The 14998-nt window shown below is 36.0% G+C and overlaps 1 protein-coding gene across 5 annotated transcripts in view; it reads right to left on the bottom strand.

The window, feature by feature from the left end:
- Window positions 1-4150: 4150 nt before the first annotated feature.
- LOC131064993 (uncharacterized) overlaps window positions 4151-14998 on the bottom strand; it is a 174023-nt gene continuing 163175 nt past the window's right edge. For 4 of the 5 annotated variants that reach the window (XM_057999350.2, XM_057999353.2, XM_057999351.2 and 1 more), the window contains 2 exons: window positions 4848-4979; window positions 4151-4613 (listed from right to left, as the gene is read on the bottom strand). In XM_057999350.2, the coding sequence (XP_057855333.2) occupies window positions 4890-4979 (90 nt within the window). In that variant the 3' untranslated portion in view covers window positions 4151-4613; window positions 4848-4889. Of the gene's footprint in view, window positions 4614-4832; window positions 4980-14998 lie in introns of all 5 variants that reach the window. The other variant, XR_009111360.2, reaches the window with a different exon arrangement.

Below are 14998 nucleotides of genomic sequence, written 5' to 3' on the forward strand. Positions count from 1 at the left end.
AATAGCAATGGAAGTTAAGCTTGCATAAGGATTACAGTTGACCACGCAAGGCAAGTTTACAATCAACAAACTACTAGTGGTATGAATATGCGAATTTCACCATTAATCATCCATAAAATCTTTCATTCATCTAATCAACATAAAAGCAAATGAGAAGTAGAAACCATGCAACTTGTTGAAACAACAAATTTCACCATATCTTCAAAGAAAAGTGTATATTCATATACCCTACTCTAACTTCTAATTCCTAATTGCTTTAGCAACTATTCTTCTACTCTTCTAACATTAACCTTTACAAATGAGAGAGTTGAGCCTTATATAGAGGTCTCATTACAATGAATGACTCACATTGATTCAATATCAATGACCACTATCACAAGATAAAACTCTAATTAGGGTTTGTTACAACCACCATTACATTAGCCAATGAGAGATGAGGATAGGTAAGATAAATAATATTTCATGTAGCGCCACGTGTAACTTATTCCCCCTTGAATGAAAGCTTACTTGGAACCCTTTTGATTGGATGAATGGTGATTGGGATGCCACATCATCTTGCATTGTAGACTTAATCAATTTGCCTTGAACATTCTTCATGATGTTTGGAATTCCTTGTTGTAGTTCTTGATTTCTTGATGTGAAATCCTTTGTGCTTACGTTTTGAACTTGCTTTCCTTCATTTGTTCACCATTAAGATGAAGTCTTCTTTATGTTTGATCCAGTCCACATCTTTGCTTTTGGAAATCTTTGCCTTGGCAAATCCTCTTCCAATCCCTGAAATGTTGATCCCCTAGATTCGCCTTTGTGATGTTGCCCTTGCAATATGCTTGTCATCTTGGGGCTCATCCTTCATCATTTGTTGCTTTCAAGTGTTGAGCCCTTGGTATCCCTGCAAGCTACATCCTCTTTCACCCCAAGCCTTGATAATCATGCTTCCCTTCCTTGTAGCAGATCTACAAAACAAACAAATGTTGAATCAAACACCTATGGGATAAACCTTGTTTCAACCTTGGTGGGAAATCAATTCTTGTAGGGACTAATTCAATCCTTGAAATTTCTCAGTATCTTCATGATCATTTTACATGATGGAAATTCGAAGGCCATAGGGAATCCCTTGTCATTGATCCTTGAATTGATTTGTCCCTTTGTGGAGAATCGATAGGTATAGGGGCAAAGCACTTTGCATATCCCCCTTTCAATCTCCTTGCAGATTTGGTCCCCAAGTGGAGAAACAACCCCCATTGGGACCATTTGGAAATCACTCCCTCTTAATGCATTTTAACCCCCTAAGTGGAAAATCGTGGGGTATAGGGACTTTTGCTCCTGGAATCCGCTCCTCATTTGCCTTATGATCTGATTCATAGTCCCTGGTTTTGATGCCTGGGTGAAGGCGTTGATCGAAGGATCCACCTTAATCTTCCTTTGCCAGCGATTAAACCTTGATTTTGCTGCAAAAAATGGAGGTATATACAATCTGCCTTATGATAATGCTTCTTTCTCCATGACTTTGAGTCTGAATTAATCTTGCAATGTTGAGCGCATGATTTGAAAGTTACCATTTAATGATCATCGCAGTTATAGAGGATGTCACAACCTGTCTATGATTTGGATTTGTTGATAACAAGGTTGTCTTGTAATGATGTTCATAGGTCTGAAAATCGCTGCCAAATGTTGTCAAGAGTTGCACCCTCTTGTTTGCTCAATCTCCCTCCCTATCTTCGATCTGCAATGAAGTATTTCCAACTTATGTCTTATTCTCCTTGCCCCTTCCACCTTTATTCATGTGTGCCTTGTTGGCCTCCACCACATAATGAATGTGGGACTAAATCACTTACTTTGTTGCCTAGGTGGAAAAACGGAACCCATAGAGAGTGCCTTGTTCCACATTTTCTTCAACCAGATGAAATGGTGGAGAATCGTCACTCATAGGGACTGATTTGGTTTTCAACTTCATCTTAAATGCTCACTTAATCCTGCAAAGGGAAAATCGACTGTCATAAGGACTAGGTTGAAATTTGATCAAAATTTTCAGCTTAAGTGGAAATTTGCCCCTTCCATAGTCAGAAAATGAGTGAATAATGCAATCAAATGTGTCGTTCCAACTCTGATTTCTGATAATGATGTCTGAAAGTAGGTCTGAAAATTGTGTTCTATTGGCTGGGAATGGTCTTCTTTATAGGACAACCCCTATAGTTGATACAATTTGTGTCTGTTGAAGCTGGGAATGATATATCTCAGTCTGAGATAATGGCTGGAAGTGACGTCCTCAGCCAGTAATGGTGGATGGCCTGGAAACACTGTGATTCTCTTTGATGCAATGGTGTCACCCTCCAATGTCTTGTGAAATGCCCCTAAGGATGGTGTTTGATGTCTTCAATAGTGGTGCAATGCCTTCAACCAGCAATGGCGACCCCTTAATGCTCAAAATATCTCCCAATGGTGGCGCAACCTAGAGCCTTAGACAAAATTGTACCTCGTCCAGCAATGGCAATTCTTCAACTCTCCCTTTTCAGCTCACTGAGAGTTCAAACAATGAATGTGGGATAAAAGTTTCTTAACCAGCCACATAGGAAAATTAACCTGTATTTGGATATCAAACTTTAACTTATTTTCCACTTTGTTTATCCACCAAATGCAATGGTGGGAAATCGATATTTATTGGGACTAATTAGCTATTTAAAATCGCATTCATTTTACCTTTGAAAGCCCCCTTTAATCATGTAAGGGAAAATCGATGTCAATTTGGACATTAAATTTTTATCATTGATCCACTTTCCTTCACACATTTTTCCCAAGTGGAAACTTGACCTCATCAGGACACAAAAAATTGATTGAAAATCATTGTATTTTACCTTCAAGTGGAGATTCACATTGCATCGAGACTCAATTTCCTTTAAAATTTCATCAAACTTAGTCATAATACCATTCTGGTGGAAAATCGATGTGCACCTGGACATTCAAACTAGTCAAATCCTCACAAAATAGCCCGTGGAGAATTGACCTCCAACAAAACACTCAAATTCATCTTGTTTGCTCATCACTTAGTCACCTTCCCCTCTCAAGTGGAAAATCGAACCTCATTAGGACACTCAAATTGCACTTAAACTTGGTCATTTACCCCTTTGAAGTGGAAAAATGTAGGTCATCGAGACTCACCTTCTTCATGCATTTTGCTCTTGTAGGCTTGGTGGAAAAATGACCTACATTGAGACACCTTATGCTTTGCCCAAAAACACTTGTAAACTTAGTCCATGAGTGGAAATTCATGCTCCATTGAGACTACCCTCATTTTCATCTCTATAAAAGTGGAAAAAAGCCTCCCATCGGGACTGCCACTTTTATGCCTTAACTTCATGGTGATAAAAAGGTTTTCCATCAGGGACTGTGATAATTTTCACTCTAAAAGCCTAGACTTATCAAATTCTATCATTTTGCACAGTGGAAATTTTATTTCCATCGGGACTTTCATCATTTTCCCAAAATTTGAAGGGTGGAAAATAGAAGTCCATCGGGACTCTGTGCATTTTTGACATATTTCACTTCCTACAAGTGGAAAAATGACTCCCATTGGGGCTATTAACACTTCCACACAAAATTCACACCAATTTGCAACATTTTCATCATTTTTCATTTGAACTTTAAGGCAAATTGAAACTCAACACCTAGAGAAATTTTGGGTCATTTTAACAATTTAACATTCTAACTGACACCCTTTCACAAGCAAAGGCTAAAACTAGGAAGCTACTGCTAAGCTAGGACAACCTAAGCGAAACAACTGCCCTAAAAAACGAAAAAGCACTAGGGGGTCCCCATTTGCAATGGGGTGATGTGTGAAGACGTCACAACACTTGGCATTGAGGAATTCTCAAATGCCAATTTCAATCTTCCTTTTTAATTCTTCTGCACCCAATTGCCTCTCATCGACCACACAGAAAAGAAAAAAAAATCAGGTGAAACTTTAGAAATTGACTCTTGATGACAAACTGTTTTAAGATTAAATGGTCTTTATCAAAAGAACAATACCTCTTTACAAAACTGTGAAATGGGTTTATACTTTTTTATAAGAAGAGCCCATGAAAAAGTTTGTATGAAAATGAGGCAACACAGTGATGTTGCAACAAAAGCCATTTCGTTGTAGGAAAAGAAAACATAGTGAAGAGACTAGAATACATAGAATATAGTAATCTTGATCTGTGATGTCTTTACAATCTAGTTAATGTGACTTATGCTTTCTTTCTTAAATGCGTGACGAGGAATGCAGAGACAAATCTGAGTTCCACTTGTTGCTTAAATCATCATGGAACTAAATGAAACTGACATCTTTCAAGCTGTCAGCTTGCACTAGGAAATTTCTACAACTTGTAATTAGCTATGATTATTACAGAATTTTATTAATTTTGTAAGAGACTCCCCACTCTTTAAGTATTGAACTCCAAATACCTCATCTTGCCATTATGGCTAGAGCTATTGGCATTACAAGAAATAAGTGGGTTGTAATTTAGAATTCTTTGCAACATTAACTTGTTTAAAACAAAAAAGATGTGTAACAAATGTCAAATATACAGTGAAATAACGTAGAATTCCTTTGACAATTCTTGTCTGCACCTTCGCTTCTACAACAATGAACAAAATTGGTGAGCTTTTTTATTTTTCAATATATTGAGTAAAAATGGTGAACTTTGCAAATACCATAGTGTATTTCTGATGATAAGAAAGTAGCATCCAGAATCAAATGTAGACAACCATTTTTAGAAACTTAAAAGAAGCATTCAGTTCTACCCTTTTCAATGCTGGAAGAAATAAATTGAAAAAATGAGAGGCAACATGATCGCCTGTTTAAATCCTACCTCATTTTCTCATTTACATTTGGTGTTTCAAACCAAAATATATCAGGTATGCTTTTTACTTCGGCCAAACAGCAAATGCAGACCATAAGCACTGCCACCTTGTTTCACAGTTTCTAAGCGCTTGGGACCAATCTGATACACATCACAAAAGGAATGTTAAATATTTTATAACCTTAGTAAAAACCTGTATCCTCCATCCTTTAGATTTGTTAAATTTACAACATCAACAATAGTCTCTTGCTTTCAAACCCCTGGATTATTTATGGATGAACTTATGAAACCTTAAAAATGATATCAAGGCAATATAACATAAAATTCATATCAACTTCATTTCAACCATATAAAGAATCAAAATAAGCCTGAAATTGAAATGCAAAAGAAAACAATTGCTTCAGGTCCCCAAAAAAAAGGTGTTTGGCCAATAGATTTGGGGTGCGCGGTAGGATGCTGAGTTCCACACCCCAAACCAAAGTTCCATTTCCATGTATGAGCACCTTGTACTAGTCACGAGGCACCTTCAAGTAGGGGTCAAACTTGTGGCAATGTATTGACCTAAGCCCATCCCTATTTGTCACCATGGGGTCAGCATGAGACATGTTTGAGTGTAACCATATTAAGGACCTGAGCCTACCCCCATGTTCTTTGTAAACTCTACCTAATGTTTAACAGTTTAACTTAAATTTTAATCAAATGAGATGAGATCAAATTGTAAATCATTGGGCTTTTCATAACACCCTAGAATGAGATACATCAAGCCAATAAAACAAAACGCACAGGTGTTACTCATCTGGACAAAATCCAATTAGGACTCCATAGAAAATAGTAACACACCATACAGTTATGTCATGCATCTAGCAAATTATATATTGTCTACTCGTGATAATTATATTAAGGTATGCAGCTGAAACTTAAAAACTCATTATGTAAGTGTTTGGTGACACTGACAAATGAATCAGTGGACACAAACCAGTGGAAATGGATACTTACTACATATTGTCATATCCCCGTCAAAACAAACTTGAATAACCATTCTTTTGGACTGACCAGAACAATTATTATGAGACACGGGTTATATCTATTTAACTAAACAATTGATTAAGTGTATAAACCATATCAAGGCAGTGCTGTTAGTAAATAATAAAAGGTCATAATGCACGATGATATGGAAATAAGTTATGCAGATGCCACTGTCATGCCCTGACCATATTAAATATAAAGGAAAATGTATAATATATCTTCGCCACACTAGACAATGCTTAATCCTAAGGCGATCCATAAGAAATTGTTAAACACCAAACCCAGCTCACATAGGATGAAGAGTCAGCAGGTGAGGAACCCTTTTGGAAGGGACATCACCACGGGAAGAGAGGTGATGCTTCACCCTCTCCACAATTATATAGAAAGGATCCTCCTTAGGGGAAAAAGGCATCAATCATGGAATGAATAAAGGAAGGTGACCTAATAAGCATCGAAGAAGAGAGAATAAGCATTCGAACAAGCAAAAGATTTACACTCTCACTATTAATAAATTAGACAGCAGTTTACATACTGGTCAAGTAATTTGGTATGAAGTATAATGCATGGCATTCTGGTTTGATTGAATTGTTATTTGTCTTCCATTTGATAGGAAGTAGGAATATTACATAGTTACATATTGCTACTGTTATATATATTTATATATGCTGTTATTCTTGCTATTATGTTGTCTATGCATAATAGAATAGATATATAATGATTCCTTTAAAACTTTCATCCAATCTGCCCTCCTGTTATGGAGGGCAGAAAGTGCATATGAGGAATGCAAGTAGCTAGGAAGCCATTCAGGTAGAGACACGCCAAGTGGGACTGGGAGGCTCAATGGCGGGTGTCCTTTTGTGCTCCTGGGCTTAATGTAACGGCTCAAGGTGCCTTGTATGATCTCCCAAGGGTGCTCCATAACGATGATGGGTTGTTGGGTAAAGCCTTAAAGGAATCCCCATGCATATGATGTAATTAATGTTATGAAATTATATGTTAATAATCTTTCATGAATAACTAACTTGTTTGCAGGATCTAAATAAAGATATAAGTTGGCAATTTACATTCCTAAATATACTCCATTACCTTATTAGGGAACTCAGGGGCAAAATAGGGTAAAGTCCAAATAGGGGACATTACACATATGCCATGATTAACACCTATGCAGGAGCCATCTTATAGTACTATAATTCAAAACTTATGCAACTGGGCTGTTAGCCAATACAGAACTTTGAGAAAAGGACATTTGTTTTCTTTTGATCTAGCATTTTATTTTCTCTTGTTGCATATCAAAAAGTGATAGTTCAATTCTCACTCACCAAGAGGGCAACGAGAATTAGTTATGGGTTTAAGAAGTATGCATGACTACCAAAGAACTAATTATGCATGTTGGGATAGACTCTCGTTATATAGTTGTTATATGGGATACATGCCTTTAAAGGTCATGCCACATGGTTACATCAAAATCTTCTATGAATTCTTCGTTTAAAGCTGGCAACAGTTGGTCATGACTCATAATAGTGTCACTCTCACATTAGGCTTGTAGCTCCTATATAGAATTGATACTGTGGTTTGGTTAGATTCCATTTTTTCACAAATCCTGTTTCCAAGGAAAGCATTGAGTCGTTGTTGGCTTTCAAAGTGGTATTACTTTCGAAATAGTGTTTTAACCTCAACCCAAGCTCTTTCTGCAAAAAATGATTATTGTTGGATGACATGTACGTTTTATTCAAGACAAATATTTTATGGTTCGTGGCATTTCCAAGACAAGGATAGCAGAAAATGTAGGGATGCGTTTCAGGGATGGTAGTGACAAGATGCCAATTTTCAGGGATGGCAATATATTAAAATCTTAAATATAAAGAGCGAAAATTTTACATTGTAGAATTCAAAATATAGGAAATTAAAACAAGTTACAACACTTGAATGTTAAAACAAATATAGCTGTACATGAAGATTAAGATTCACCGGGATTCATGTCTAGATATTCACATAATGCATCATATTCATGATCCAATGTTTATTAATTCCAGTATAGGAGCAATTAAAATTTCATTGTTTTCATTACAAATATATTATTGGGCCAAACACTACAAAATGTACAATAATAGGTATAGCAGTATGACATAAAGTTAAACATCACATCAAGTGTACCTCCTAGTGCTGCATCTCATCTAGGATATCAATACCAAAATCAGCCTCTTAACTTTGAGTCATGTAATAACCTAAACCAATTTTCTAATCCAAATTTTTGCAATTTTTGGTATTTGGTGCTCAGGCATTACTTCAAACAGTTTCTAAGAGGAAATTCTGAGTATACTTTAATTGAATAATTTATTCAAGGTTATCAAGGTATCTCTCTTTCACAGAACTCAATTGAACACTCACCAAATTAATGAGGCTATATGACAAACAGTTGTCTCTCATTCCATATTACCGAAACAATAAAGATTAACATAACAGATTACAAAAATATGCTTGAGCAAAGCACTAACCTTATGAAATGGCAGAGGGAACCACACAGAAGTAATTACAGCAGTAGCTGCCCCATGAAAGGTGATTAAAAATCTTTTCCAAGCTACTGTCACGACTTTCCAAACATTAGCAAACTCAGACAAGGCAGTGTGTAATATCCCTTGGCTAATCTGACCCTGTTTTGCTTATATGAACACCAAGGAATATTGTCAAACATTTGGCATACAATGTTTGAAGCCGCTGTAGTGAATTCTTTCTTTGTCTTCTTTGGGTTTGTAGGCTACAAATGAAGTTATGGAAAGCTTCTAACAATGCAAAATTGTTATAGAAATGATATACTAGCTGTTTTAGACCTTTCCACACATGTAATGACTGAAATTAACTAGTACAGCTAGTTGACATTAAGACAAACACTTGTCATGCATCCCAATGTATACCTACAACCATTAGGCATTTAAGCAAACAATTGGCATGAAAGCTAAGTGGTTGATCAATGTTGAATGTTACCATGAATGTGGAATATGCAAATTATATCTCCATTAAACATATGCAACCTCCAAGTATTTCATGATATAATCATAATAGAAAATGATGCAATGAAGTAATGATTTTCTAATACAATGACCATAGATAGAAAACCTGGTATTTCAATGGCTGCCTTGATATATTGGTTTGATTCTCCTCATATGCAAATCCCTTGTCAAATATATATAGCTGTTCAACCTTTCTAAATCCCCTTCTATAGAACTCCAACTACTGTAGTGCACTGTTCACGGCACTGTTCATGCGCACTGTTCACGGCACTGTAGCGCACTATTCACGACACTGTTCATGCGCACTGTTCACGACACTGTAGACGCGGGTACTGTAGCAGCTCACAAAATAAATAATGACAATGAATTGGCAATGTTTCCTCCAATATGGTCTTTCAACTTCCAGATGAAATTCATTAATCAGCTCAACATTCCATGGATTCTTCTTCAATTTGTGCATAAATAGTGACCCTGAATGAAGTCACTCCCAATGGCAAATATCAGTGATTATTTCAGCACCTCAGATGCCCTAAACTTCGAAGAATTTACGCTCTCCAAAGTGCAAAGGTTGAAACCCTGGTTTCTTCCTCTCTCAAACTTCTCCCATTTCAAAAATTACAATTCATCAATTGGATGTCGAGAATGAACTCTTGCCTTTCCTTTTATTCTTTCCTTAAGAGAGCTCAAACACCTTCCTGGCCAATGTGGGATAAAAGATTTATTCCCACATTAAATTATTCACTTAACGCACTTTATTATATTAAAGTGACTTTATTATTATAAAGTTACTTTAGAACTTTATAATAATATTAAAATATTAAATAAATCACTTAAGTCACTTAAACTTTAATATCTCTTGATGTACTTGTTTGATTGCTAAACTGTCTGAGCCAGGAGTCGACTCTCCCTGTTCTCCATGTGATTGGATGCCTGTCTAAAAACAGAAACCCTGAATAGTGACTTACTATAAATAGTAAGTATGTGGAACTGAGTCTAGAAATAGTTGCAAAAGCCCAATCAAGGTTGACACTACCAATAAGCTCTGCTCAGGGGTCTTTCTATTAATAGGAACCCTGACTCTCCCAAAATAGTAACTTACTATAAATAGTAAGTGTGCCAATCTGAGTCAAAAACCCTGTGCAAAGGCCAAAACCTGAATCCAGCTGAAGAGTAATGTCTCTAATCACCAAGTAACTGCCACACGAGGCCCTCTATCAATAATTGTTAGCCTACGAGGGTCAAATGATAGGCTAATTCTTACAAACTATGATGCTCACAAAATGGGGACATTACACAGTGCCTGACTTCTGGCAGCTCACAAACCCCATGTCTTGCTCAGAAACTGCTGCGAACTCCCTTCATTTCCTCACATCAGCCCAAGGAGAATTAATGCCCAGCAATATCATATTATCATAGAATGTGGCAACAGCTGAAATGGGGGAAAACGATGCCTTTTGGGAAGTGGTGCTCTTCTTCCCATGATTTCTTAGAGGCTCCACAATTATAAAGAAGGGAGGAGATTTTTTTTATTTGTTTCTTTCTTAAGCTCAAATGGTTCCCTATCACCACATGTCTCTCTTAGAAGATAGGTGATGAACTTTATTAAGTTTCAAACACCATCATAACTGGGCCACTGGTAGAGTTTTTAAGATATTCAAACTCCACAGATCTGCAGCAGACATAAGCTTCCTAATGGCTTCCAGCAAGAATATCCAAGGAGGCCAAAACTGTATCAACATAATAAATAATTCAAGGCTGACGTCCTACAATTTTGGCACATTAAATTTCCCTTAAAATGGCAGCCAGTCAATGCAAAAACAGACATTCGAATAGGTCAACTCCAATATTCTCCTCAACAATTTTATTTTTGCAGAACAAACTTCATTAAAATTGCAAATTGTAGTTTGGAAGAAAATATCACTTCAAATTAATTACTTACTCATTAGGCACGATTTGAATCCTAAATGAATCCACTAAGGTTGGTTGAAATGGGTTTTCGTTGAATCAACCAAGAAAGAACCCAAGGGTATTCGTCTTAGGGATTGCTCTCACAAAAAGCTTCAAAACTCACAAAAGAGAATAAAATCCAGCATGTGCAAATGAGCTCCCAAATCACCTTGTATAAACTACCATAGAACTTTCCTGAAGGTTCTTTTAATTTCCCCATCAAAATATATCATTTAGGCACTTTTGTAAAGTGACTATTATATTTGCCTTTTAAGTCACTTTAATAAATTAATTAAAATAAAAACATACAGAATTTTATATTATTGGACAATTTTAATTAATTAATTAATTCCCTATCAAACCCCGAAATTAGCCTACAAGAATTAAATAGGCTAAAAGGGACACTTCCAATCACTCCACAAAAATGGGACATTACAAGTCACTCCCAATATCAATTGTTACTCATCCAATAGGACACCAACCAATCCCCATCGCACCTACTTCTCGTCATAAATATGTCTAGTATTTTCTTGATCAAGATCTTAATGTGTGGCTAGAGTCTATCAATACTAAAGAGTTTGTTGATCCTAAAGTCACAATACACTATTCATAGAGTTGACGCCTATTCTTCTTGATGGAATATATGAAGTTTTATGAGGATCAATTCCTCTCTATTAGAGAAGAACTAGCTACATATAAGTTTAGGGGGATGGCAAGTGTCCTCAACTTCATTGTATGATTCCCATGCTATGTCTACCATCCAGTGTGGTCTTTTAATGAGCAAAAGTACATTTACCAATCTTAGACTCCAGTTTATTGAATATTAGACCTAAAAGATTGACAAATGTAATCCATTGATCCCAAAGTCTAGAGACATCCTTAGTGTCTAACATCTTCCTCAAAACCTTCATAAACCTCTCCATTATCTCATCATCGTCAAAAGAAGGCACTTTGTTAGATCTAGTTGTATAGAACTAGGGGTAAGGAGCATAAGCTGCCTGTGCCATATAAAGTGGGATTTAGATTTTGTTCCACCTCTATGTTGCATTGGACTTAATATGCTCCTCATAAAATTCCATATCAAAGTCTTTGCTACAAATTGTTTGCTTCATCTAGTAGAGCATGTTGTCAAATGGCTCATAAATATTCCCAATGCTCGAAGTGTTTGTATAAACATATATAATTATCTATACAATAGATGAAATCTAAGTCACAAGGTTCGAATTCGAGTTCGAGTTCGGCAACGATGAAATTCGGATGAAATTCGACGGGTGAAAAATTCGAAAAAAAAATCGACATTAAATTCGCCTTATACAATCTTTCAAAAAATATATATAATAAATTTAATTTTTTAATATATAAATAATAAAATAAAAATTAATAATATTGTAATAAATTTTAAAATATTATAATATAAATGTGCTTGAAATGTTAATTTAAATAATATTAAAGATAAACAGTAAATATATTATTATTTTAAAATCGAATTTAAATAATTTTTAAAAAATAAAATGAAAAAACAAAGGACATGGGCTAAAATCATAAAATATAAAGTTACTAAATTTTATTTTAAAAAACAAAAGATTAAAATAAAAACAAAACTTAAAAATAAAAGGTTCGTTCGCAAAAAGCCCTAATGAGATCAGCTCGAGGAGGAAGGAGCATGCGAGCACAACCATCGGGAGTTTCATGGAGCAGAGACAAAAATCCGGTCGCCTGTGAAATTTGCGAAGGATAGAATGGGAAAAACAATAGTGGCACGCAGGAAAAAATGGAGAGAATGGAAGGATAAACGACAATAACTGTAATGGATAGACGGAAAAAACAGTGATACATTGATATTCCTCTTTGTGCATATTTCAAAGCTCAACCCGCTCCGTATTTAGGGTTTTTTAAATTGACGGCCAAGAACGAAAAAACTATAAACTTTAGCCGCACGAATCTAAGGCGAATTTGAATGTATTTTTATTCACGTTTTGGAGTTCGCCGAATTTTGAACTTCATGGTTGAAATTCGGCGAACCCTGTGACTTAGGATGAAATGATAGAGCAAACGTATTTGCAAGAAAAGACAAACTTTAAAAAGTGAATAATATATATATATATATATATATATATTAAATTGAAAAAGCTATAATAAAAATTCTAAAATTAAATACAAATTGAAAAATGAAAAAAATGCATTCTTAATTTTATGTGATCTCTTGAAAACATCCTAAAAAGTCTAGAAAACATCTTGAAAATCTGAGATATAGTGATTATACAAGCTTTTGTATGTCCCTAACTTCTACCACTACCATCTTTACCCAAGTTATCTTCCCAAGCTTCCAATACATTGCTTAATGCATGAACACAACATAGGGTCCAAAATATGTGGTTTACAACACTCTCGACCACAATTGGAGCTAATTTGCAAACACAAGTTAATTCAATCACAGCCTATGCAAACAAGTAAAAGAGTTACACAGTTGGATAAGACAGAGGTACCTGTGATCAGAGAACTTAATAATATTCATACGCAGTTGGCTGCAGATCCTAGAGTCCAGCAATTCATAGATATATCAGTTGTAGGCATTCCCGATGGATATGGCATGCTTCTAAGCCGAGATTGGTCAAGGAGATTAAATGGATACTTTTCAACCGGCTTTTCTCATATGTGGCTGCCATGGAGAGGTGTACCTAACCAGATCAAGATTGACAGTACCCCTAGATTAAGATTGATGATAACAGAATATAGAGAAAACAGTGAGATTCTTTTCCTAGAAACTGATCTGGGAACTTATAGACCGAACGTTGCAGAGGTCTTGATGCTTTAGAGCCCGGCAAAAGAGATAGAACAAAGATCAACAAGAGATTGTGAATTCTACAGAGATGGTCATTGAAAGTGATCGTGATTCAGATGAAGGCAATGACATGTTTGAAAATTTCAGAAGATTTGTGTTTAAGAGCATCCAACAAGGAGTTGAGTTAGGCAACCGTGCCCATATTCAAGATTTGCTATTGCCGAATTGGTGTAGAATTCACAATGCATCTCATTCCAAATTATCTTGCATGATGTGCAAGATAGCTTTGAACCGGATACATAAGAGAATTCTTGAAGTTTTAACACTTGAAGAAATCAAAGAGGCCTCACCCAAGCAAGATGAGGAAATTAAAGATAGAATTGAAGAAAAAGAAGAAATAAACAATGAAGGTCAAGTATGGACATTGAGATTTGATGATTCCAAGCCAAAGAAAGGATCCGGAGCTGGGTTTGAATTGATTAGTCCCGCAGGGGAGACTTATTTGGCTACTCATAGATTGTAGTTTCCATGTACGAACAATGTTGCTGAATATGAATCCTTAGTTCATGGATTACTGTTAGCCATTCAAAAGGAAGCAAATATTTTACATGTGTTTGGAGATTCAGAGATTGTTGCAAGACAAAGTGCGAAAGCAATATGTTTGCCATGACAAAAGATTGACAAGATACCGTAATAGGGTATGGGATCTCATCGAAAGGTTTGATGCTTTTAATATCAAGTCAATATACAAATCACAGAACCAAGTGGCAGATGCACTTGCACAGGCTACCAGTTCCTTGGCACCTATTGCCATGGAAGGATTGAAGAAGTTCACAGTGGAGCTAGCTTCAATTCCACCCGAACCAAACAATATTACCAATTTCCAGGTATTTGAAGATGATAAGCATATATTGGATTTTTTGACTAACTTAGATATTTTCTTAAGTCAGATTATTGATGAAGAGGAAGCAGAAGAAGTAGAGTATGATCTTGAGGGCATCCTAAATTTGAAAACGAACACTATTCCTAAAGGGGTGGCAGAGCTAGAAAGGATATTTGATCGAGATAAGATGAAAGCAGAAAGACCACGAGACTCTGAGGGAGGTCCCTGTGAGACAGTCAATTTAGGAAATGATGAAGAAGTTAAGAATGTGTTCATAGGTAAATTATGCACACCAAATGAAAGGGAAGGCATATTAAAAGAACATGAGAGATTTTCCCGATGTGATTGCATGGGGATATGATGATTTGAAGACATATGATACATCTATCATTACACATATAATTCCCTCGAAGCTAGATAGTAAGCCACTCGGCAGAGACAGAGGCCAGTGAACCCTTTGTTGGAGCCTCTCATATGTCAACAAGTGAAGAAATTGCTTTCAGCCAGGATTATC

Source organism: Cryptomeria japonica, chromosome 6 (genome assembly GCF_030272615.1).
Source record: "Cryptomeria japonica chromosome 6, Sugi_1.0, whole genome shotgun sequence".
Taxonomy (NCBI): Eukaryota; Viridiplantae; Streptophyta; class Pinopsida; order Cupressales; family Cupressaceae; genus Cryptomeria; species Cryptomeria japonica.